At 37.6% G+C, this 26115-nt stretch overlaps 5 gene segments (V, D, J or C); 2 read left to right on the plus strand and 3 right to left on the minus strand.

The window, feature by feature from the left end:
- Positions 1-2271: 2271 nt before the first annotated feature.
- On the minus strand, positions 2272-5112 carry LOC121913226. The segment is given in 2 exon segments: positions 2272-2603; positions 5064-5112. Coding segments are annotated over 2 exon segments (381 nt in total).
- Positions 5113-5376: 264 nt separating this feature from the next.
- On the plus strand, positions 5377-6909 carry LOC121913396. The segment is given in 3 exon segments: positions 5377-5383; positions 5679-5711; positions 6584-6909. Coding segments are annotated over 3 exon segments (366 nt in total).
- A 5157-nt stretch (positions 6910-12066) lies between these two features.
- LOC121913236 lies at positions 12067-12563 on the minus strand (the record flags this gene model as incomplete). The annotated part of the segment is given in 2 exon segments: positions 12067-12386; positions 12512-12563. Coding segments are annotated over 2 exon segments (372 nt in total), but the record flags the coding sequence as incomplete, so codon positions are not given.
- A 4035-nt stretch (positions 12564-16598) lies between these two features.
- Positions 16599-17115, plus strand: LOC121913216 (the record flags this gene model as incomplete). The annotated part of the segment is given in 1 exon segment: positions 16599-17115. A coding segment is annotated over 1 exon segment (480 nt), but the record flags the coding sequence as incomplete, so codon positions are not given.
- Positions 17116-18441: 1326 nt separating this feature from the next.
- LOC121913244 lies at positions 18442-19017 on the minus strand. The segment is given in 2 exon segments: positions 18442-18749; positions 18966-19017. Coding segments are annotated over 2 exon segments (360 nt in total).
- Positions 19018-26115: the final 7098 nt, after the last annotated feature.

Genomic DNA, 26115 nt, shown 5'->3' on the forward strand with positions numbered 1-26115 from the left:
AGGAAGACTATCTACTACTCATTCATTCATTCTCATTCCTCTCTCTCTCTCTCTCCCACTGCTTCTCCTGCTCTCATATCAGTTGTTCATGGACGTTACTCTTAGTTAACAAATCAGATTCTGCCAGTATTTCTATCAGACTATCATGTCTTAGCTGCCAAACTTTAAATCTGATCTTCTCTCTGTCGTTGTCAGCTGACATTTCAGTGTGAATCGCTGTGACCTTCCTCCACCCTGTTCACCTCCACTTCATCACGTCAGCACACAAGATCACCAGAAGCAGCTCCTCTTCTCATCATCCAGATCCCAATATTCCCATATTCATCACCACCACCAGTGTCTAGACTCCATCGAGGGGATATCCTATTCTACTCACGCCTTAACTGCCCCTTTATAAATGACATCACAATGGGGTCTAATCACCAAAGACTTTTCACATTATGCATGTTCAATAAAATCATTGTCACTTAAAAAATTGAAGTCTCTCATGATTGAAATATTTTTAAGCAGCTAACTGCATTTAACATCAGTCCCACTCCCACTAAAATGATCTGAAGCTCCAGATGTAAGGCTTGTAGCTCCATAAATCAGGTGTTTAGGATCTCCTCCAGATTTCTGAAGGTATCAGTGCAGGTAGTAGGGATGTGCAGAGAGTCCAGTATGTGTATTTGTATCTATATTTGTTGAGGCAGCAAAATTATTTGTATTTGTAATCTAATAAAAGTTGAAAGAGGTTTAAAAATCCTGTTTTTGTTTTTATTACTCTTTTAATTTTAGAAAATTAAAGTGTTACAATAAGTGTTCATGAATAAACTACCTTACGAAGGAGGTCCCCACACCAGGTCTCGAACTGCAGTCTCCTAGATCATAGACGACTGCGCTGACTACTGAGCTAAAACTTTACTCATCACCTCATCGCAGACAGACCTCTACCTATTTATACACACATTATTTTTATTTTCTTCCCGACAGCACAGCGTGTAACGTATAGGAGAGTACTTCAAAGACGGTTCTTGCTTTCCACTTTTCATTTATTGCCTATTTTTTACAACCTAACATTTTTGAAAAGAGAAGGGGAACAACAGGTTATGGAGAGTCCCTTGAAAGCACTTTGCGTGTGTCAGTAGTTCAGCTTTATCTCTGGGGAACACCCCCAACTCCAGGAGTGATGTCAAAATTAGGAAATGTGTGTCATGTAGCAGGTGGATGTGACTCCCCTCGTTGAGACCTGCTGATAGATGTAACAGCGGAGCAGAGGAGAGACACTGAGATAGTGATGTAACCGACCTGCACGCTGGTATTTGACATGGTTTTTTTTTCTTCTCAAAAACAAATACTGTTTAAAATATTTGTATGGAACAAATATTCGTAAAAAAAAACAAACAAAAAAAACAATATTTGTGCTTTGCTGAATAACGTATTTGTATTTGGGCCCAACCCTAGCAGGTAGTCATTATATGATCTGACTTCACATGCACTGCTGGGAAAATTCACTGTTCAAATGTCTACATTGTATTTAAATGAATGAACTATAATCACATTATTTTCTTTTAGTGATTTTTGTATTGGGTTGAATACACTGTAATTAATTTGTAGCTGATACATCAGATTTTTACGTTGCACATACTGTAAATAATTGAAGTTTAAAAATCTTCAAGGGGAATGAAAGAATCTAGCTCGGGGCAGTTTACACTTCATTTAATTTTAACAGATGAAGAGTATCTGGAGCAAATTCTGCCAAGTTTACTATGTACTTTAGTTTACTAGATTGAAATGAGAGAAGACGTGAGGTAGTTTGGAAGCTTTTACAGTTGACTTTTATGAGTGAACATCATGAGATGATTATTCTATCTTGTCAGTTATGAAGTTCATCCAACTTTTTATAATAGAGAGATGATGAGTGTGAAATGTGTCATAATATAATGTGATGAAGAGGATTTAACAGCTGAGGTGATGATGGGGCAGCATGAAAGAACAGAATGTCTCTGTTTGATAGATTTTACATTTTGGAGTCAAGATGAATCTTGAATGACTAAATATTTGTTTGACTCAGTAAGAGGTTGTTGAGGTGGGAGGTGGACTGTTTGACCTTCAGGAGGAAAACTGATAGAGACACTATGAACATCATAAATCATCTGTGTGTGTGTGTGTGTGTGTGTGTGTGTGTGTGTGTTCAGTGAACTGTATCAGTCTCTGCAGTAGCTTCCAGCTGCAGCAGTCAGTTCAGTTTCTGTTCAGTCTGACTGAGGGAGGTTTTTGTACGACGCTTTTTCACTGTGTGAACACCCACTGACTGTTGATTTCATGATAACTCTGACAGTAATAAACTGCTGCATCTTCAGCCTGAACTCCACTGATGGTCAGAGTGAAGTCAGTTTTTGATCCACTGCCTGAAAAACGATCTGGAATCCCTGATGCTCGTCTGGTAGCCCAGTAAATGAGAAGTTTAGGAGCTTCTCCATCTTTCTGTTGGTACCAGGCTAAGTAGTAGTCAGTGTAATCATAGTACACAGCAGGATTAGTTTTACAGTTGATGGTTGTGGATCCTCCCAGAGCAGATCTCACTGCTGCAGGCTGAGTCACTGTGACCTGGCCTCTGGACTCTGAGGATACAGAGACAAAAACATAAAGCAGCGTCATGGTTTTGATGGTTTTGATGGTTTTGTCGGCTTCATTTCAGAGGGACGGATGTTCATAGAGGAGAGGAATTTGATTCTCTGGACTTTACCTGTGAAGCAGCAGCAGAGGAGAGTCCAGATGAGGACGGAGATCAAAGTCATGTTTTTGATGAGGAGGATTTCTGTGGCTTCTGTTGTGATGAAGGACAGCTGTCAGTCATCCAGTGTTCAACTCTCAGGACTATAAACTCTCCCAGAGCACTGGAGCATGGTGCTGCTGATGCAAAGTGGCTCTCTATGGAAATGCTCTGACTGATTAACATAATCATCACATTCTCAAGTGATATTTTTCTTTGCTTGCAATAATGCTGATATTCTCTTTATGTTAAATTATTTAAAACATAGTCATCTAATCATATGTGTCCAAGGCAACATATAATTTAAAGAATGACTGCTGTCACATGTTACTGTGTTCAATGAATCTACAGACACTGAGTTTGTCTCTGGGTATATTCACAGGGATTTTATCATTTTTTTGTCACCATTTTACACATAAATGATGATTTTTTTAAAGCCTGTCAAAGTAAAGGATGAAAGGAGAACATTTTAACAGAAGTATTGAGTCTGTTCTACATGGTGTCTTTCACATCTGTCCAGCTGTGTACTACTACAGGAGACATGGATTACTCTGATGATGCTGTTTTATCAATGGATCAATCAACTTTCAAAGTATTGGTATGGATGTGTTTATATTCATTTTGATGTGATTTGGGGGTTTTTTTAGGATGTAATTTCTTCCATCTAAATGTATTACCACAAAATACATCACACCAATTAAATTTAAAATGGATATGGATCAATCAAGTTATGAGGTTATTGTACAGAATGTTTTTATGGTTTCAGCTTCCTCTCACTGAAAGAAAGTTATTTTACAATGTTTCATATTTATTTCAATATATTTCTACAGAAATGAAATCAAATTCACTTAACAGTAAAATATAGAAAATATAATGACACTCAGTTGATGTCAGAGAGCCGTGTCTCTCTACAGTGAGAGGTTTTTGGTGGAGGTACCAGACTGGATGTTGGACATATGTTTCTCTGCAAATATTGCATATAATTTTCCATGTAATACATAAATGTGTTTTTGTGTGTTTAAATAACCTTTGCCTTGACTTATATGAAAGATCTTCTGTTTTAATTTCAACACTTTGGTCATTTAGTTTAACTCAGACCACCTTCAATGAACTGGTCTTTACACATTATTGTCAAACTGAAATGTGAACAGCTTGAAATGAAGAAAAGATAAAAGAAAAATAAATATAATTTTAAAATGATTACCAAATTTACTTTTACATTTTGCATTTAATAGTTAACTATTATTAAGTTAAATTGAAATTAATTTCAACAATGTACATTAAAAATAAAAATGTTTTCATATCTCTGATCCACTAACTGTAATTAGTTTCTTACTGTAACATAATATTTAGTGTGATTGATATTTTTTGGTGATGGGAGCTGTGATTATGAAAGTTTCTGATGCTGATTTGTGTCTTCATAATTTCTCTTAAGGGGACATATTTGAGATAGATGTGATCCAGTAGGAGGCTGAGGTCAAAGGTCATGACCAAGACATTTCTTACCAGTCAGGTCAAGAAATGGGTTCATTATCATTTAAAGACATTGGATGAAACCGTAACAGGCTAAGAATGAATGATGAGAAGCTGTGATGAAGAACTTTGTTGATTTCCACAAAGACAATCATTGTCCAGAAACCGTTTTACTTAAAAGGTTTTTACATATTTTCATTTATCTTAAAAGCTACGATGTGCGAGTTGTTTAATACATTTAATGAAATGTGTGTGTGTGTGTGTGTGTGTGTCAGTGAGTGAGTGTGTGTGTGTGTGTGTGTTTTCAGTGAACTGTATCAGTCTCTGCAGTAGCTTCCAGCTGCAGCAGTCAGTTCAGTTTCTGTTCAGTCTGACTGAGGGAGGTTTTTGTACGACGCTTTTTCACTGTGTGAACACCCACTGACTGTTGATAGAGTGAAAACTCTGACAGTAATAAACTCCTGAATCTTCAGCCTGAACTCCACTGATGGTCAGAGTGAAGTCAACTCCATTCCCTGCTCCACTTCCACTGAATCTGGAGGAGATTCCTGTAACTCTGTATGATGTTAGGTAGATCAGAAGTTTAGGAGCTTCTCCAGTTTTCTGATGGTACCAGGACAGATAGTATTTTGAACCAGAGTAAGCAACTTGTCTATTAGCTTTACAGTCAATAGAGACAGTTTGACCAAGCTGCAGTGATTTGGCTGCTGGCTGAGTCAAGACAACATTTTGTCCAACAGACCCTGAGGAGAGAGAAGAAACACTGGACATGAGATGGTGAAACTCAGCTACACTCCAAATGATTTTCACATGACAGAAAAATGATTTTCCTCACCCTGAGTGAAGCAGAGGAGAGTCCAGATGAGGACGGAGATCAAAGTCATGTTTTTGATGAGGAGGATTTCTGTGGCTTCTGTTGTGATGAAGGACAGCTGTCAGTCATCCAGTGTTCAACTCTCAGGACTATAAACTCTCCCAGAGCACTGGAGCATGGTGCTGCTGATGCAAAGTGGCTCTCTATGGAAATGCTCTGGCTGACTCCAACAGGGACTTGGATTACTCTGATGATGCTGTTTCATCAATGGATCAATCAATTTACCAGATTATTGATTATCTATGTGTCAGTGATCATTTTCTGTGTTTCATTTATGTTCTGTGAACAGATTGTCTTCAGAAATGTCTGTTTTGGTTCATTTTACATCTACAACACTCAGTTTTAATTCTAGACATAATTTAAAATACAGTAAACATGAAACAAAATGATTAATTTTAGAATAAGAATATAAATTATTATTGGCCTACTGTTATATATTTTCATATCATCCATCTGTGTTTCACAGACTGAGACTGTTTTTGTAGAGTTTGTTGTGTTCAAAGTCAGAGAGCCGTGTCTCTCTACAGTGAGAGGTTTTTGTACGACGACTCAGTCAGTTTGTATCACTGTGGTGGACTTTTGGTGGAGGAACCAGACTGGATGTTGGAAGTAAGTTTCTGCTCAAATATTAAATATCGAATCATCAGTTAAGTTTATAATTTCTGTGTCTGAACATTTGTAGTAGATATAAGTTTCCACTGAGCTGATCTAAAACACTTTAAAGTCTCAGTTTTATTGTTCATTTCTCCTCTTTAACCTTGAAGTTGAACTCAAAGCAGCTTTACTGAACTTTTCTTTACATGTTCCAGTTAGTTTGTTAAATGTGAACAGCAGAAAGATTAAAGAACAACAATCCTACTTTAAACATGTTTTTAAATTTTAATCTTTAATCTCCAATTTGAGTGAATGTTGAGTTAAATTTGTTCTGAACAGTGTGGGTGATGATAAAAAAAAATGCTGCACATCTCTCATCATTTAAAATGACAGAAATTGTCTTTTAACCTCAGTTTGAAATATTTATTTGTTCTCAAAGATATTTTTTTCTTTAATATGTCTCAACATGTTGTGTATATTACGGCTGTCTGTTAGTTTATGCTCATAATGTCCTTTAACACTGAATCTGATTAACTGTTGCTCTTTTGATAGTTTTGTCAGTAAAGTTGTTGGTATAAATTCTAAAATTAAATCAAGGATGTCTAAGATATATTTACAAACTTTATATCTTTATTTTCAGTAAATAGTGTGAAATAAAATGCAGTAAAGAGTCACATGAGGACTCTTTCTGTGCTGATCTGCATGAGAGGTTTCTTAAAGGGAAGTGAAACAATGTGTGAGTGAGTGACTGGTGGAGCAGAAAAAACATCTGTCAGAAACTCCTTAAAGGGGAAAATCCACTCTCACGCAGTAAAGGTGTCCAAGTGTCTGGTGTTCGATTGACAGCTGTGTGGTCCCTGTCCTCTAATGTGATTGGTGTCTCCTAGGTGATGTCCGTCCCACCCTGACGGTGCTGCCCCCCTCCAGCGAGGAGCTGCAGCAGGGCAAGGCCACGCTCATGTGTCTGGCCAACGATGGCTTCCCCTCAGACTGGAGTCTGGCCTGGAAGGTGGACGGCAGCAGCAGCAGCAGCTTGGAGCAGAGCAGGAGCCCCGGGGTGCTGCAGAAGGACGGCCGCTACAGCTGGAGCAGCACCCTGAGGCTCCCTGCAGACCAGTGGAGGAAGGTGGTCTCTGTGACCTGTGAGGCCACCCAGGGCTCCCAGACTCCAGTCTCAGAGACACTGAGGAGAGACCAGTGCTCCCAGTCCTGACCTGACTCACTGCTACTGCTTTTACTCTGCTACTGCTCTCACTCTGATCTCTGCAACTATCTCTCTCTTTTATTTCACATGTTTCAGTAACAATATTTACTTGCTTGTTGTAATGTTTCAATATAATTTCAGTTTTTCCAGACAATAAAGATCTGTTCATCAAATCACTTCTTTTCATGTTTATTATTATAAATGTGTCCTAATTATTTTCTCTTAATTGTAACAGTAATGATATTAAATCCTGATAAAAAACTGAGTTATAAATGTTTCACTCAAACAACACTCTTAGATATTATGTGATTAATGCTACACAGTCATGGTGGTAGTAAGTCTATAATTTGTTTTCATAGTTTACAGTAAAGTCATAATAATTGTAGAAAATGCTTTGCTGGAGTCACTTCAGATTTGTCTGTAATAATTAGTAATTGAGTATTTTTAATGAAAAATCCTCCAATCATCTTATGTTACTGAAGTGTGTCAGTGCAAAGAGTCTAATATTTTTATTTTTTCAGATGTATTAAAAGCATACACATAATCTTTTAAACAAAATCACAAAAGCCTCAGAAATATGTTCTAATTCTGAAATAAAAAGCAAAATATCATCAGCATAAAGAGATATAAAATGAGTGTGATCTGACATTTTAACCCTGGACATTTTTACAAACTGCTTCTGCTGAAGAGTTATAACACAAAGACAAATGAAAGAGATGAAAAAGGGAAAGAATTCAAGTATTAATTAATTTCATAATCAATTAAATGTTTTTTGGTTTATATTATAAATACTTGCTGCTGGAATAAAAACATGCAAAATGACAAATATATGTCACATGACATGATTAGTAATTTTACAACACAAATGATATTAAATTTTATCATGATAACATTTTGTAATTTATCTCTAAAAAGTTGTGTGTTTGAGTATCTATGAAAAATAGTAAGAGATTAAATAAATAAAAAATAAAAGTTTTAGTGTTCATGTGTTGTAATCAGTAGATTAAACTTATTAAAGAATTGAAATCATACTTCAACAGAGGTTAGATTTGATGTTCAGCCAAATGTTTTATATTCTGTATTAATGAAAGTATTAAATTAAATCTTTTCTTATTAAATACAGAATATTTAGTGTTAAAATGTTAAAATTAAAAGATTAAAACCTCTGTTGTTTTTGTTTGAGTGCAGCTGTTGAGTCAGATCAGTTCCTCTTCAGCTGAGGGAGGTTTTTGTACGACGTTGTATCACTGTGTGAACGGGAAGCTGTAATCCTGCTGACAGTAATAAACTCCTGAATCTTCAGCCTGAACTCCACTGATGGTCAGAGTGTAGCCAGTCCCAGATCCACTTCCACTAAAACGATCTGAAACTCCAGGCTGAAGGTTTGTAGCATAATAAATCAGGAGTTTAGGAGCTTCTCCAGGTTTCTGAAGGTACCAGTTGAGGTAGCAATAACCTGAATAGCAAACAGTTGAACTGGTTTTACATCTGATGGAGACAGTCTGTCCTGGAACAACAGACTGAGATCCAGGAGACTGAGTCACAGTGATTTGTCCTGATGAACCTGGAAAACATGAAAAAGAGGAGAAGGGTTACTGAGACAAATCCAGCTTGGAGAAAGATGATCAACATGAAAACAGAAGAGTATCATTTCTTTAACATGGAGAATAGATGGAAGAAGGTAAATGCTGCTTGTTTCAGTGTTTCTCCATCACAGCAGAACATCATTGTGGTGAACCTGGTTGCATCCTGAAGCAAAGTTTTCACAAGAGAGTCTCACCCTGAACAAGGAGCCCCAGGGTGGCCAGCAGTAGAGTCAGTGACATCATCATTGTGCTGCCGGCGTGTCAGTGGCTCTGAAAGGTCTGGACAGCCACTGATCAACACTGGCCTCTTAACGGCTGGGAGCAGAGAGGCAGGACAGATATGCAAACACACAGAGTCAGTCAACTGTAGCTGTCCTCAACATATCATGCTGTTTCCTCCTCACTGCTGGGAGAACTCAACATTTACATCATCCATAACATAAAGGAGTGACAATCTGAGGGAGAGAATTTCATTTGATTTCCATCAAGCGGTTAGAAACACTGATGTGGATTCTGTAATCTAATAATTTTGAGGCTTATTATAGAAAATTGTTTTCAGTTCATCATTTTGTTTATTGTGTATCTTATTTTTTCCGAAGTACAAAATATGAAATTTCTCGTGTGAAAGTCCTAAAAATCACCACAGAGATAAATAAACAGTTTGTAGATACATTTAGGAGTTTTCCTCATTAAAATCTATTGAATACACTCAACATTATTATTATTGGTTTTGAATTTAACAAACCTTGAGCTGAATAATGCAACGATGTACAAAAATATAATAACATAGAAGTCATATCAGCCCGACCCTCCCTCCATCCCTCCCATTCCCACCCACCCCTTCCAGCCTGGTCGCCAGAATAAAACGTTGGCAGTTTACGTTTCTGCAAACCACAGAAACGTTGAACATCTACATTTTAACATGTGTAATACATAGCATATTAACATTTCAACAATACGTATCATCTCAACATTTCTAAAGTGATGTAGTTCACATGTGATCTATATGAGCTGATCTTTCCTATTATTAGGAGCAGGAGGGGTCGGTGGATGGTTAGTAAGTTCCTTGGCAGCAAGTTGGAAATCAGCAGAGAACACGGTTCGAGACCACCTCAAAACCAATGTCTGCTTCCAGTTTCAACCGACAAAAGCAGGTGTTCTTAGCGAGACGTCAGGACATTTGCAGCCGTTTTTCTGGTGAGAAAACTGGCTTTTTTTAGTGAGACATCAGCTGTTTCTATTTTATTTTTTATTTTTATTTTAACCCAAACCATGATCTTTCCCTAACCCTAACCAAGTGGTCTTTGTACCTAAACCTAACCAGACCTTAACCACAGCGTTGTCACACCATAAAACATCATTATTCAACGGGTAGAAATGTTAATATGCTACGTTTGTAGAAATGTTGATATGATGCGTATTACGCGTGTTGTAACGTATATATTCAACGTTTCTGTGATTTGCAGAAACGTTCAATGCCAACGTTTTCTTCTTGCGATTGGGTTGCCCCTTCAGGTCCAACTCCTAATTACTTCAGGATATGTACCTATACAAAGAGAGAGGGATAAGTTACAACAGTTCAGACTATTAAGAAGAAACAAAAAAAACAGTATAGTTGCAGAGAGGGAATAGATGACAGCTCTTGTGTATCAGTTTAGTTAAAAGAGTGGGATAGAGCAAAAACAAATAAATAAAATATAAATTGAAAAAAGGAAACAAGAAAACTGACTCACACATGACAGTTGGATTCAATACTTATGTTGAATGTTAGAAAACCTCCCCAAATCTTTTTAAGCTCTCCGGGCTTTCCCTTCAAGTTATACATTATCTTTTCATTTGCTAGACACGATGCTAATTCATCAGTCCATCTAGCAGATGTAGGTGGATGTTCATCTTTCCATTGCATAGCTATACATTTGTTGGCTATGATGAGGGCAATTCTAATAAATTTGAGGTTGTTTTTATTGACTTTTATCATGGAGGTATCACCCAATAGAATTATTCTTGGTTCTGTGGGGATGGTTGCTCCTATGATGTCACTTAGCTCATTAACTATAGAGATCCAGGATGTATTTAGACATGGGCAGGACCAGAACATATGTATCAGTGTTCCTGTTCCAGTTTTACATCTTGGGCAGAACTCAGAATACTGAGGTTTTATTCTGTGCAACCTGTCAGTGTTGTAGTATATTCTATGAATGAGACTGTATTGTATAATTTTATGTCTACTGTTAAAAGAGAAACACTGACTACCAATACACAGTGATTCCCATTCCGCTTCTTCAAAATTACACTCAAGGTCTTCTTCCCATTTACGTTTCACTCCTAACAATTCCCACCCTATGATTTGATAAATTCCTGAGTAAGTATAGGATATAAACCCTCTTACTCCTGAATACACTTTTAAGAGAGCCAGTCTGAATGTGGGATGGAGCTGGTGAAGCAAATAAGAAACTGGTTCTAGGACAGACATGAAGACATCTATCAAGTCAGACAACAGGAAAAATGGTTCCAACATTCATATTGATCTGTGATATCTTTGACATCAGGGAAATACTGGAGTTGTAACTATTTTATCTCAGTTTATTGAAATGTGGATTCCAAAGGATGTAGGAAGGACGATGACAAGAAGCTTGTAGACAGATTGTGGGATTGACTGGTGTAATACTGTACTGATGTGCTGCTGAATAATAAAGGTTGTTTTACACCTCTCTGTCTGAGTGTGTATATTTACACCAGCAGATGTTTGTGCTTCATCTGTTGGAGCTCAGAGGATCATAATGTAAGTTATCTGCAACTTTTCAAACAATAATCTTCATGTAGCTGCGATTCACAAACTGTAGACACCACGAGAGCTTTGATCAGTCTGCAGCTGCTTCCACATGTTCAGTGTTCTCACTGAATATCTGCTCTTCCAGTGGATCTTTTTCTATTCATTAATGCTGCAACAATTATATTATCCTCATCTAACAGATCCACTACTGCCAGTCCAAACTTTCTCTTCAGCAGCGTTGTTACTGCTCTGTATAACAAAGTGAATATGAGAGAAAGTAAACACAGCTAGAACAGGTAACAGGTAGAGTCTACACAGAACTGTCAATCACCTGCTGAGCTGTGGAGACACCTTGATACAGAAGATTATTTCAAGCTTTAAGGAATCTGATGTTCTCAATGTAGAACTTCATATCACATTTCATATGTTTTAATAAAGGAACAAAATACCTGTTTCGCCTCTTTTTTCATTTACTTCAATGTAACTAATTTGTTTCCTTCAGTTTCTATCACGTCATCAGTACAAAGTTGTTACTGTGTTTGTACCACTGTGAGACCAATCATGAAAAATATTGTGATTATTATCTGTGATAGATTTATATTCGTTACTACAGACATATGAATGAATTGTCTAAGGGTTTAATCTGAAAATGTGTGTGTGTGTGTGTGTGTGTGTGTGTGTGTGTGTGTGTGTGTGTTCAGTGAACTGTATCAGTCTCTGCAGTAGCTTCCAGCTGCAGCAGTCAGTTCAGTTTCTGTTCAGTCTGACTGAGGGAGGTTTTTGTACGACGCTTTTTCACTGTGTGAACACCCACTGACTGTTGATTTTATGGAGACTCTGACAGTAATAAACTGCTGAATCTTCAGCCTGAACTCCACTGATGGTCAGAGTGAAGTCAGAGTTTGATCCACTTCCTGAAAAACGATCTGGAACCCCTGATGCTCGTCTGGTAGCCACGTAAATGAGAAGTTTAGGAGCTTCTCCATCTTTCTGTTGGTACCAGGCTAAAAAGTGGTATGGGCTATTATAATGAACATCCTGACTGGTCCTACAGCTGATGGTTGTGGATCCTCCCAGAGCAGATCTCACTGCTGCAGGCTGAGTCACTGTGACCTGGCCTCTGGACTCTGAGGATACAAAGACAAAAACATAAATCAGCGTCATGGTTTTGATGGTTTTGATGGTTTTGTCGGCTTCATTTCAGAGGGACGGATGTTCATAGAGGACAGGAGGTTGATTCTCTGGACTTTACCTGTGAAGCAGCAGCAGAGGAGAGTCCACATGAGGACGGAGATCAAAGTCATTTTTTTGATGAGGAGGATTTCTGTGGCTTCTGTTGTGATGAAGGACAGCTGTCAGTCATCCAGTGTTCAACTCTCAGGACTATAAACTCTCCCAGAGCACTGGAGCATGGTGCTGCTGATGCAAAGTGTCTCTCTATGGAAATGCTCTGATTAATTAACATAATCATCACATTCTCAAGTCATACTTTTTTAATGCTTGCAGTAATGCTGATCATTTTTGTATGTATGAACAATAAAGAAACTTTCATCAAATCATCTGTGTACAAACATATTATTACAATAATAAACTGCTGTCACATGTTACTGTGTTCAATGAATCTACAGATACTGAGTTTGTCTCTGGGTATATTCACAGGGATTTTATCATTTTTTGTCACCATTTTACTCTTAAATTATGGTAGTTTTTAAAGCATGTCAAAGTAAAGGATGAAAGGAGAACATTTTAACAGAAACAGTGAGTCTGTTCTACATGGTGTCCCTCACATGTGTCCTCTCTGTCCTGCTCTGTACTATATTGTTCTGTATTTCAGCATGGGGATGGAGGAGCAGAGACAGGAAGCTTGTAGGCAGATTGTGGGATTGACTGGTGTAATGCTGTATTGATGCTGATTTATACCTCTGTGTCTGAGTGTCTGTATTTACACCACCACGTGTTTGTCGTTCATCTGTTGGAGCTCAGAGGATCATAATGTAACTTATGTGCAACATTTCAAACAATAATCTTCATGTAGCTGCGATTCACAAACTGTAGACACCACGAGAGCTTTGATCAGTCTGCAGCTGCTTCCACATGTTCAGTGTTTTCACTGAATATCTGCTCTTCCAAGTCATGTCACATTTTCTTATAGAGCAAATTTCATACAGAAAGCAACACAATGAGCTTCACAAGGGCAAGAGCAATACAATTATAAATACATAAAATACAAGCATACATATCATCATACATAAAAGCAAGCAAACATATGATTGTATACATGGATGCATAGGTAATTAAAGTACATAATAATTCAGTTAAAACAGGAGCAGATAGTTGCTCAACCTAGTTAAGCACAACAGTAAACAGAAATGTTTTTAGTCTACTTTTAAAGGAACTAAGTGTTGGGGCATCTCTAATATCACTTGGAAAGTCAGTCCATCTGTATGGAGCATAATAGCTGAATGCAGCTTCTCCTGCTTTAGAGCACTCACATGGAGGACAACAAGGAGACCACTGGCTGATGATGTGAGGCTTCTTGTTGGTTCATATGGCACAAGCAATTCCTTAATATAATTTGGAGCAGTGCCATTCAGTGCCTTGTAGACGAGTAGGAGGACATTAAAATCACTTCTAGCATTTACTGGAAGCCAGTGCAAGGAATTAAGAACAGGTGTGATATGTGCACTTTTCTTAGTCTCGTCTAAAATACGTGCAGCATCATTCTGTATAAGCTGCAGGCGCTTAACAGTTTTTCGAGAGTCAAGAAAAAATAGTATTGCAATAGTCAAGTCTGCTTGTGACAAATGCATGTACTAGTTTTTCAGTGTCTGAATTTGACAGAAAGCCTCTGATTTTTGAGATATTTTTTTAGGTGATAGAAATGTGATCTTGTGACATTATTGATATGACAGTGAAAGTTAAGCTCAGCATCTATGATAACATCAATGTATCATGTCATGTAGCAGGTGGATGTGACTCCCCTCGTTGAGACCTGCTGATAGACGTAACAGCGGAGCAGAGGAGAGACACTGAGATAGTGATGTAACCGACCTGCACGCTGGTATTTGAAATGTTTTTTTTTCTTCTCAACAACAAATACTGTTTAAAATATTTGTATGGAACAAATATTCGTAAAAAAAAACAAACAAACAAACAAAAACAAACAATATTTGTGCTTTGCTGAATATCGTATTTGTATTTGGGCCCAACCCTAGCAGGTAGTCATTATATGATCTGACTTCACATGCACTGCTGGGAAAATTCACTGGTCAAATGTCTACATTGTATTTAAATGAATGAACTATAATCGCATTATTTTCTTTTAGTGATTTTTGTATTGGGTTGAATACACTGTAATTAATTTGTAGCTGATACATCAGATTTTTACGTTGCACATACTGTAAATAGTTGAAGTTTAAAAATCTTCAAGGGGAATGAAAGAATCTAGCTCGGGGCAGTTTACACTTCATTTAATTTTAACAGATGAAGAGTATCTGGAGCAAATTCTGCCAAGTTTACTATGTACTTTAGTTTACTAGATTGAAATGAGAGAAGACGTGAGGTAGTTTGGAAGCTTTTACAGTTGACTTTTATGAGTGAACATCATGAGATGATTATTCTATCTTGTCAGTTATGAAGTTCATCCAACCTTTTTATACAGAGAAAGATGATGAGTGTGAGATGTGTCATAACATAATGTGATGAAGAGTATTTAACAGCTGAGGTGATGATGGGGCAGCATGAAAGAACAGAATGTCTCTGTTTGATAGATTTTACATTTTTGAGTCAAGATGAATCTTGAATGACTAAATATTTGTTTGACTCAGTAAGAGGTTGTTGAGGTGGGAGGTGGACTGTTTGACCTTCAGGAGGAAAACTGATAGAGACACTATGAACATCATAAATCATCTGTGTGTGTGTGTGTGAACTGTATCAGTCTCTGCAGTAGCTTCCAGCTGCAGCAGTCAGTTCAGTTTCTGTTCAGTCTGACTGAGGGAGGTTTTTGTACGATGCTTTTTCACTGTGTGAACACAGCCTGACTGTTGATAGAGTGGAGACTCTGACAGTAATAAACTCCTGAATCTTCAGCCTGAACTCCACTGATGGTCAGAGTGAAGTCAGAGTTCGATCCACTGCCTGAAAAACGATCTGGAATCCCTGATGCTCGAGTGGTAGCCCAGTAAATGAGAAGTTTAGGAGCTTCTCCATCTCTCTGTTGGTACCAGGCTAAATAGTGGTTTGAGTTATAAACATAAACACCCTGACTGGTCCTACAGTTGATGGTTCTCGAGCCTCCCAGAGCAGATGTCACTGCTGCAGGCTGAGTCACTGTGATCTGGCCTCTGGACTCTGAGGATACAGAGACAAAAACATTAAGCAGCGTCAGGGTTTTGATGGTTTTGATGGTTTTGTCGGCCTCATTTCAGAGGGACAGATGTTCATAGACGAGAGGAGTTTGATTCTCTGGACTTTACCTGTGAAGCAGCAGCAGAGGAGACTCCAGATGAGGACGGAGATCAAAGTCATGTTTTTGATGAGGAGGATTTCTGTGGCTTCTGTTGTGATGAAGGACAGCTGTCAGTCATCCGGTGTTCAACTCTCAGGACTATAAACTCTCCCAGAGCACTGGAGCATGGTGCTGCTGATGCAAAGTGGCTCTCTATGGAAATGCTCTGACTGACTCCAACAGGGACTTGGATTACTCTGATGATGCTGCTTAATCAATGGATCAATCAATTTGCCAAAGCATTGATTAATTATTAAAGTGTACAGCTGCTTATTTGAAGACAATATAATTCCGTTCTTAGGGTCTGAATTAAATAAAATATTCTTGATTAATTTAACATAGTGATTATATAATTTCATCTGAAGAAATCTACCAGACATTTATTTAGTGAGTGTTTTATCTGGGAACATTTCATGTGTTTAACTCAATCCTCCTCTCAGAATAATGAATTTAATGACATGTCACATCCTCATTATAACCAGTGAATACCATAATATCACTGTAGCTGATTTAACCTCATGTTGTATTAATAGGATTAATTTTGTAAGTTGGAAAAAGTATTTTAGTGCTTAAAATATTTGTCATTAGTGAAGTCTGTCTGTTTTCATACTTCAGTAGTGATGCCTGTGTAAATGAGGAGATTAAACACAAACTGTCTCTTTAACGTTTTGGCTTCAATTTAAAAATATGGATGCTCAAATAAAAGTATTTCTGCCTTTCTGTAATGCATAATATTTACTTCTTTAACACTGATGTTTAAGTTTTTGAGTAAATTAAAGTAGTTGAAGAGTTGTTTGCTTGGAACTTTTTATCTTTACTACTGAAACCTGTCTGTTGCCATGGTTCATCAGTGATGCCTGTCTGTTGCCATGGTTACTGAGCTCAGAGAGGGAAGTGAAACACTGAAGACCAGTTTTATCCAGTCTGAGGAAGACCAACAGAACCAGCAGCCTCCTCTGCTGCAACCAACAGGGTGGAGTTTATTTTCTCTTTGCATGAACTTTCTTCATGTTGTCTCTCTGTCTCCTCCTCCAGTGGGTCGAGTCACCCCCACGCTGACAGTGCTGCCCCCCTCCAGCGAGGAGCTGCAGCAGGGGGAGGCCACGCTTGTGTGTCTGGCCAACAAGGGCTACCCCTCAGACTGGAGTCTGGCCTGGAAGGTGGACGGCAGCAGCAGCAGCTTGGAGCAGAGCAGGAGCCCCGGGGTGCTGCAGAATGATGGCCGCTACAGCTGGAGCAGCACCCTGAGGCTCCCTGCAGACCAGTGGAGGAAGGTGGTCTCTGTGACCTGTGAGGCCACCCAGGGCTCCCAGTCTCCAGTCTCAGAGACACTGAGGAGAGACCAGTGTTCCCAGTCCTGACCTGACTCACTGCTACTGCTTTTACTCTGCTACTGCTCTCACTCTGATCTCTGCAACTATCTCTCTCTTTTATTTCACATGTTTCGGTAACAAAATTTACTTGCTTGTTGTAATGTTTCAATATAATTTCAGTATTTCCAGACAATAAAGATCTGTTCATCAAATCACTTGTTTTCATCTTTATTATTATAAAAGTATCTTAATTATTTTCTCTTAATGGTAACAGTAATGATGGTAAATCCTGATAAAAACTGAGTTATAAATGTTTCAACTGCTCTATGAAGACTTCAGAAGGAAATGTAAGATCACATAATGTATTGATTCATATACTGTATATTAGGAAAGTATTTACACTCAAACAACACTCTTAGATATTATGTGATTAATCCTACACAGTCATGGTGGTAGTAAGTCCATAATTTGTTTTCATAGTTTACAATAAAGTCATAATAATTGTAGAAAATGCTTTGCTGGAGTCACTTCAGATTTGTCTGTTATAATTAGTTATTGATTAATTTTAATGAAAAATCCTCCAATCATCTTATGTTACTGAAGTGTGTCAGTGCAAAGAGTCTAATATTTTTATTTTTTCAAATGTATTAAAAGCATATACATAATCTTTTAAACAAAATCACAAAACCCTCAGAAATATGTTCTAATTCTGAAATAAAAAGCAAAATATCATCAGCATAAAGAGATATAAAATGAGTGTGATCTGACATTTTAACCCTGGACATTTTTACAAACTGCTTCCACTGAAGAGTTGAAACACAAAGACAAATGAAAGAGATGAAAAAGGGAAAGAATTCAATTCTTAATTATTTCCATAATCAATTAAATGTTTTTTGGTTTATATTATAAATACTTGCTGCTGGAATTAAAACATGCAAAATGACAAATATACGTCACATGACATGATTAGTAATTTTACAACATAAATGATTTTATCATGATAACATTTTGTAATTTATTTCTAAAAAGTTGTATGTTTGAGTATCTATGAAAAATAGTAAGAGATCAAATAAATAAATAATAATAGTTTTAGTGTTCATGTGTTGTAGTCAGTAGGTTAAACTTTTTAAAGAATTGAAATCATACTTCAACAGAGGTTAGATTTGATGTTCAGCCAAATGTTTCATATTCTGTATTAATGAAGTATTTAAAATAAATCTTTTTTTTGGTAAAATACAATAAATGTTTAGTGTTAAAATGTTCAAATTAAATTTTTAAAACCTCTGTTGTTTTTGTTTGAGTGCAGCTGTTGAGTCAGATCAGTTCCTCTTCAGCTGAGGGAGGTTTTTGTACGACGTTGTATCACTGTGTGAAGGGGTAGCTTTGACTCTGCTGACAATAATAAACTCCTGAATCTTCAGCCTGAACTCCACTGATGGTCAGAGTGTAGTCAGTCCCAGATCCACTTCCACTAAAACGATCTGAAACTCCAGGCTGAAGGGTTGTAGCATAAGAAATCAGGAGTTTAGGAGCCTTTCCATGTTTCTGAAGGTACCAGTGGAGGTAGCTACTAACACCTGTACTGGTTTTACATCTGATGGAGACAGTCTGTCCTGGAACAACAGACTGAGATCCAGGAGACTGAGTCAGGATTTCTTGTCCTGATGAACCTGGAAAACATGAAAAAGAGGAGAAGGGTTATTGAGACAAATCCAGCTTGGAGAAAGATGATCAACATGAAAACAGAAGAGTATCATTTCTTTAACATGGAGAATAGATGGAAGAAGGTAAATGCTGCTTGTTTCAGTGTTTCTCCATCACAGCAGAACATCATTGTGGTGAACCTGGTTGCATCCTGAAGCAAAGTTTTCACAAGAGAGTCTCACCCTGAACAAGGAGCCCCAGGGTGGCCAGCAGTAGAGTCAGTGACATCATCATTGTGCTGCCGGCGGCGTGTCAGTGGCTCTGAAAGGTCTGGACAGCCACTGATCAACACTGGCCTCTTAACGGCTGGGAGCAGAGAGGCAGGACAGATATGCAAACACACAGAGTCAGTCAACTGTAGCTGTCCTCAACATATCATGCTGTTTCCTCCTCACTGCTGGGACAACTCAACATTTACATCATCCATAACATAAAGGAGTGACAATCTGTGGGACAGAATTTCATTAAGCAGTTAGAAATACTCATGTGAAATGTGTAAAGGAAGAATTTTGAAGCTAATTTCACAGAATTGTTTTCAGTTTTTTTAACATGGTTGATATTTTGTTTTTCTCAAGTGCAGAATGTGCAACTAGTGATGTGAAAGGCCTCAAATCCAGAGTTTTACAGATAGATGGGGGTGTTTCTTCATTAAATGTGTTTTATTTAATAATTGTTTGTAAATTCTATTGAATACACATTTATTTAAGATATGTATCATTTCTTTATGTCCTTTGAGAATATAACTTCTCATCCATATTATTTTCAAACATATTGGAGTGATGTGTTTGATACTCCTCTTCTTTGGTTAAACATTTTTAGATGTATTTAATCCTCATTTTGCTCTACTTATTTATGGGCCTTTCTGTTAAAAAAATGTATAAGATGTTACCAACAAGCAAAATGCTTAAGATATGGAGAATAACTGAGGATAATATCTATAGATTTTGTTGTGATGAGGAGGAGGATATTCTGTGTTTATTTTGGTATTGTCCAGTGGTTTCATCCTTTTGGCAGCAGGTGGAAAATTGGTTATCTGAACAAACAATCCTTTTACCTTTATCCCCTCTCAATATTATTTGGGGTTATCAAGATGATAAAAACATGTTATTGAATATTATTGTGTTGCTTGGCAAGCTTTATATATTTGATTCTCTAAAAAAGCTGGTTGTGAGTTCCTTCATATTACATTTAAAATGTTAATATTTGCAGGAAAAGATCATTATTAAATAATAATATATTATTATTAAAGGCAGAGCAAAAAGCTCAGACATAACTAAGTGGGAGATCTTGACAATATCAAAAACTTGGGATACAGAACTATGATTATTCTGTTATCATAAATTAACATTATCTCTTTTTTATTTAGTTCCTATTATAAAATGTTGCATTTAATTTAAATTGCTGTATAAGTGAATGTTTTTGAACCACAATCACATATAGTGCTTGACATGTATGTACATATATGTATGTTTGTATATGTATATATATATATGTATATATGTGGTATATCTGTTGTTTTTGTTTATGTGTGTGAGTATTGAATATGTGTTTTATGTTTGTGTAAAATAAAACAAGAAAAAAAAGATCTAATGCAAATTTTAAAAAAGTAGTGAGAATAGTTAGAACACTTCTTATAACTTCTGATCTGATTAGTAACTGAAAGAAGGAAAAATTAGGATTTTGTGATATTTGGTTGGATGCCATCAGCATACAAGCTGATCTTTTTGATGGTGTGAATGAAATGACGCTTGAGATGCCAGCCCGTTCTCACTCCCAACTCGTCACATATTGAAGCTTGGTCAGGACCCTGTACTGTCACATTTTAACGCACTGGGTACCCCTTTAGCGTTGTTTTTCAACGTGCAGGGTAGTCCGATAGACTTCTGTTGAACTCCCACAACGTCTGAAATAGACGCCATGAGACCAATGACGTCTATATAAGGTGACAAATTTCAGCCTGGTCACCAGAATAAAACGTTGGCATTGTATGTTTGTGCAAACCACAGATACGTTGAATATCTACATTTTAACACCTGTAATACGGAGCATATTAACATTTCAACAATACGTTTCATATCAACATTTCTGAAGTGACGAACTTCATGACATCTATATGAGCTGACTTTCTTATTAGGAGGTGGAGGGGTTGTAACATTGTTGGCAGAAAGTTGGAAATCAGCACAGAGCACGGTTCCTTACCGTTTTTATTTTATTCTTTATTTTAACTCAAATCATGACCTTTCCCTAACCCTAACCCAGTGGTTTTATGTGACGAGTTGGGAGTGAGAACGTGTTGGAGATGCTGATGCATTTCCTAACGGAAGAAACCAGGAGTCCAAAAAAATCTAAAGAGGAGAAGAGAAACAAGTCCTCCATGTCTAATAAACATTTGTAATTATATTTGTATTGATATATATTTACATTTATGATGGAAGATAGTGAACGATCTGTATATACTTGTTAAAGAACTACTGGTGTGTGTGTGTGTGTGTGTGTTCAGTGAACTGTATCAGTCTCTGCAGTAGCTTCCAGCTGCAGCAGTCAGTTCAGTTTCTGTTCAGTCTGACTGAGGGAGGTTTTTGTACGACGCTTTTTCACTGTGTGAACACATACTGACTGTTGATATACTGTTCACTCTGACAGTAATAAACTCCTGAATCTTCAGCCTGAACTCCACTGATGGTCAGAGTGAAGTCAGTCCCAGATCCACTTCCACTAAAACGATCTGAAACTCCAGGCTGAAGGTTTGTAGCTCCGTAAATCAGGAGTTTAGGAGCTTCTCCAGGTTTCTGAAGGTACCAGCCGAGGTTGCTATAAGCATTTCTACTGGTTTTACATCTGATGGAGACAGTCTGTCCTGGAACAACAGACTGAGATCCAGGAGACTGAGTCACAGTGATTTGTCCTGATGAACCTGGAAAACATGAAAAAGAGGAGAAGGGTTATTGAGACAAATCCAGCTTGGAGAAAGATGATCAACATGAAAACAGAATAGTATCATTTCTTGAACATGGAGAATAGATGGAAGAAGGTAAATGCTGCTTGTTTCAGTGTTTCTCCATCACAGCAGAACATCATTGTGCTGAACCTGGTTGCATCCTGAAGCAAAGTTTTCACAAGAGAGTCTCACCCTGAATAAGGAGCCCCAGGGTGGCCAGCAGTAGAGTCAGTGACATCATCATTGTGCTGCTGGCGGCGTGTCAGTGGCTCTGAAAGTTCTGGACAGCCACTGATCAACACTGGCCTCTTAACGGCTGGGAGCAGAGAGGCAGGACAGATATGCAAACACACAGAGTCAGTGAACTGTAGCTGTCCTCAACATATCATGCTGTATCCTCCTCACTGCTGGGAGAACTCACTGTAATTTGTAGGTGATACCTCAGATTTTTACATTGTATATATTGTAAATAATTAGATGTAGACATGCTGATGTAATTGATGGCTTGTTTTGGGACTCTCACATGTGTTGAATCAGGTGGAGTTTATATACAGACATTCTTGGTCAAATGCTGAGTCAGGTCACAACCAACAATCACATTCATTTTATGTGACGGTTTGCTGATGATATTATGTTTTTTATTTCTAACACTACAACAGTTTTACAAGCTCACATTTGTTCAGAAGGTCAAAGACATAATGTCAAAATTTCACAGGTGCACTCAATAAAACATTATTGGGAGAATAATTCAGAGGGCTTCCTCTTGATGTTAAAGCACCTGATATAATAGTTTAACACACAGTATATACACAACTTTATGGCCTTCAAAAAATTGAAAAAATGTGGGATTTAACAAGTTTTCAGACCTTGAAAGACATGTTTACAATATCTGACAGTATATCACATGGAATATGTGCACTCACAAGTAACTGTATGTAGACTCTCATTGCTCTGTGTTATTTAAAACATTTCATTCAATCTGAATTTTAATACTTTCAGAGTTTCATTCTGGTTGTTTAAAGTGGAATTAAATGCTATTTCCTCTTTGTGAAAGTTACATATTTATCTCAGCCATCATCCCTCCTCTGATGTCTCATTTGAGGTAAAATACAAGAAACATGAAGGTAAAACTTTCCAACCAATTGTTACGATTTAGAGCTGAAAACACAAAAAGTCTTAGTGGTGGATTTTTGTCTCTGAGTCTGTCTGAGTCTTTGGGTGAATCCCAATTTCCTTAAATTGCATCCACGTTTCCCTCACTTGCGTCTTTTCTTTGTATCCTAGTCCTTCCCACTAAAGATGCAAGGAAAAGATGTGAGGAGAGAGGCAGTGCGAAAATATGGTTTTAGAGAAATGAGACGTCCTTTCCGCTGAAGCGTCACATGAAGCAACGTTGGTTTTGGACGACGGTGGCAGCTGATCAGCTGTCAGTCGGTTTTAACAGCTGTAGAGACTTCTGATGGAGTTTGTGTCTACACACATGTGCACTGTGTTAACACTAATAAAGGTTCACAGTTATCACTGCCAGCAGCTGTTTTCTCTCTGCAGCCTGTTACCTGTTTAACAAACACCTGCACATGAATAAAAACCTGCATTCAGTATTTATACTGTGTCCTGCTCAGAGACACAGGAACCATTTCAACTGAATGCATTTCTATTATTTATTCATTATTTGAGTCTGTATTTGTTTATATTCTGGTTGTGAATTCATTATTTAATGACTCAGAAGATAATTAGGTTGACTTTTGAACACTGTAAATTATTTATTAGACTAAATGTTTCAAGTAAAAGGATATTATATAACTCATATCACCCGATGCTCAGAGACTTTCAGCCTCACATGTGACTGAATGGAAATGACGATAAATGATGTAAAATAAAAAAGTGTTTAATATGTGTTTCTTGCTGATAGACAGACTCTCTCTGACTCTAATTTATGTATTATAAAAGTTAATGGGGGAAATAACAGATCATGAAAAGAAAAATCTTTCTAATAAATGAAGAAAGTTGTTTATGGTTCTTTTGTTGATCAGACTGACAATTAACACAGATGTTTAACTAGATGGTGAATCAGAAAACAAATAAAATATAAAACTTAGGAGTGGTACACTTGAGTTTAATCTGTAATCTGTCTCCAGTCAGTGATGTTGTGATGTATCAGATCAGTCTGATCAGCTGCAGCGTCCAATCAATGTCTGATATCCAATAAGGAGGCGTGTCGGCTGATAAATGATGCTCATGGCTCTTCAGAGATCCTTCCTCGCTCCTCGCTCCTCATAGCAGAAATAAACACTTTGAGACAACCTTCAAAACTAAAGACCGGAAGGATTTCTGGGTCTAACAAGGAGTGAGGAGCAATCAATTAAGGGAATTGAGATGCAACTTTTGACTCATGCCTTCACACATTCTGGACTAGCTGGTGCAATATTAATATGTTGGTGTTGCAGTAAAATTAAGTATTTTAAAGGCCTTTTTAAAACATCTTTACACTTTATATCAAACTACACAAGCTTTTAATAAAATAAACTATTTGTCTGTACACAGTCAGTTGTTTGTGGGCTCATACTGTAGTCGTGGAGTGTTTGGTGTCATATAATGCAGTTTGTTCAGTGACATTTACTGAATGGATTGTGACAAAGAATACATCATGTTTGGTGTTTCTATTACTGAAAGTATTTGTTGAAGCTTCATTGTTCTGTGATTTCAGTGGAATCTGTGGACATTCATGTTTCATGTATTGTGAGTTTGTTTTGTGGGTCGACATCAGTGGAGCTCACTCTGCTGGATGTTGTTGTGGTTTTAATGGTCTGATTGGGCTTCTTCACTGGATTTGTTAACTTTATTTGAGGAAACTTTCAGGATGGTGCAGGGATGGTCCATGGACATGGTCCTGTGGTTATTGCTATTATTATTACTAGTCATATCTCTATTATTATTATTGTTGTTATTGTTGTTATTATGCTTCTCTGTGTCTCTCTCCCTCCATCTTTCTTTCTCTGTCAACCCAACCAGTCAAGGCAGATGGCTGCTTGGTTCTGCTTGAGGTTTCCTCACGTTAAAGGGGAGTTTTTCCTTTCTGCTGTCACCAAGTGCTGCTCATGGAGGAAAAATAAAGAGTACAGTCTAGACCTGCTATATGTGAGAAATGCCTTGAGATAACTTTTCTTATGATTTGGCGCAATATAAATAAAATAGAATTGAATTGAGTGTGTGTGTGTGTGTGTGTGTGTGTTTGTGTGTGTGTGTGTGTTCAGTGAACTGTATCAGTCTCTGCAGTAGCTTCCAGCTGCAGCAGTCAGTTCAGTTTCTGTTCAGTCTGACTGAGGGAGGTTTTTGTACAACGCTTTTTCACTGTGTGAACACAAGCTGACTGTTGATATTGTGATAACTCTGACAGTAATAAACTCCTAAATCTTCAGCCTGAACTCCACTGATGGTCAGAGTGAAGTCAACTCCATTCCCTGCTCCACTTCCACTGAATCTGGAGGAGATTCCTGTAACTCTGTCTGATGTTCGGTAGATCAGAAGTTTAGGAGCTTCTCCAGTTTTCTGATGGTACCAGGACAGATAGTATTGTGAACCAGAGTATTGAGCAACTTGTCTATTAGCTTTACAGTCAATAGAGACAGTGTGACCAAGCTGCAGTGATTTGGCTGCTGGTTGAGTCAAGACAACATTTTGTCCAACAGACCCTGAGGAGAGAGAAGAAACACTGGACATGAGATGGTGAAACTCAGCTACACTCCAAATGATTTTCACATGACAGAAAAATGATTTTCCTCACCCTGAGTGAAGCAGAGGAGAGTCCAGATGAGGACGGAGATCAACGTCATGTTTTTGATGAGGAGGATTTCTGTGGCTTCTGTTGTGATGAAGGACAGCTGTCAGTCATCCAGTGTTCAACTCTCAGGACTATAAACTCTCCCAGAGCACTGGAGCATGGTGCTGCTGATGCAAAGTGGCTCTCTATGGAAATGCTCTGACTGACTCCAACAGGGACTTAGATTACTCTGATGATGCTGTTTCATCAATGGATCAATCAGTTTACCAGATTATTGATTAACTATGTGTCAGTGATCATTTTCTGTGTTTCATTTATGTTCTGTGAACAGATTGTCTTCAGAAATGTCTGTTTTGGTTCATTTTACATCTACAACACTCGGTTTTAATTCAAGACATAATTTAAAATACAGTAAACATGAAACAAATTATTAATTTTACAATAAAAATATAAATTATTGGCCTACTATTATATATTTTCATATCATCCATCTGTGTTTCACAGACTGAGACTGTTTTTGTAGAGTTTGTTGTGTTCAAAGTCAGAGAGCCGTGTCTCTCTACAGTGAGAGGTTTTTGTACGACGACTCAGTCAGTTTGTATCACTGTGGTAC

This window comes from Thunnus maccoyii, chromosome 15 (assembly GCF_910596095.1).
Source record: "Thunnus maccoyii chromosome 15, fThuMac1.1, whole genome shotgun sequence".
NCBI lineage: Eukaryota > Metazoa > Chordata > Actinopteri > Scombriformes > Scombridae > Thunnus > Thunnus maccoyii.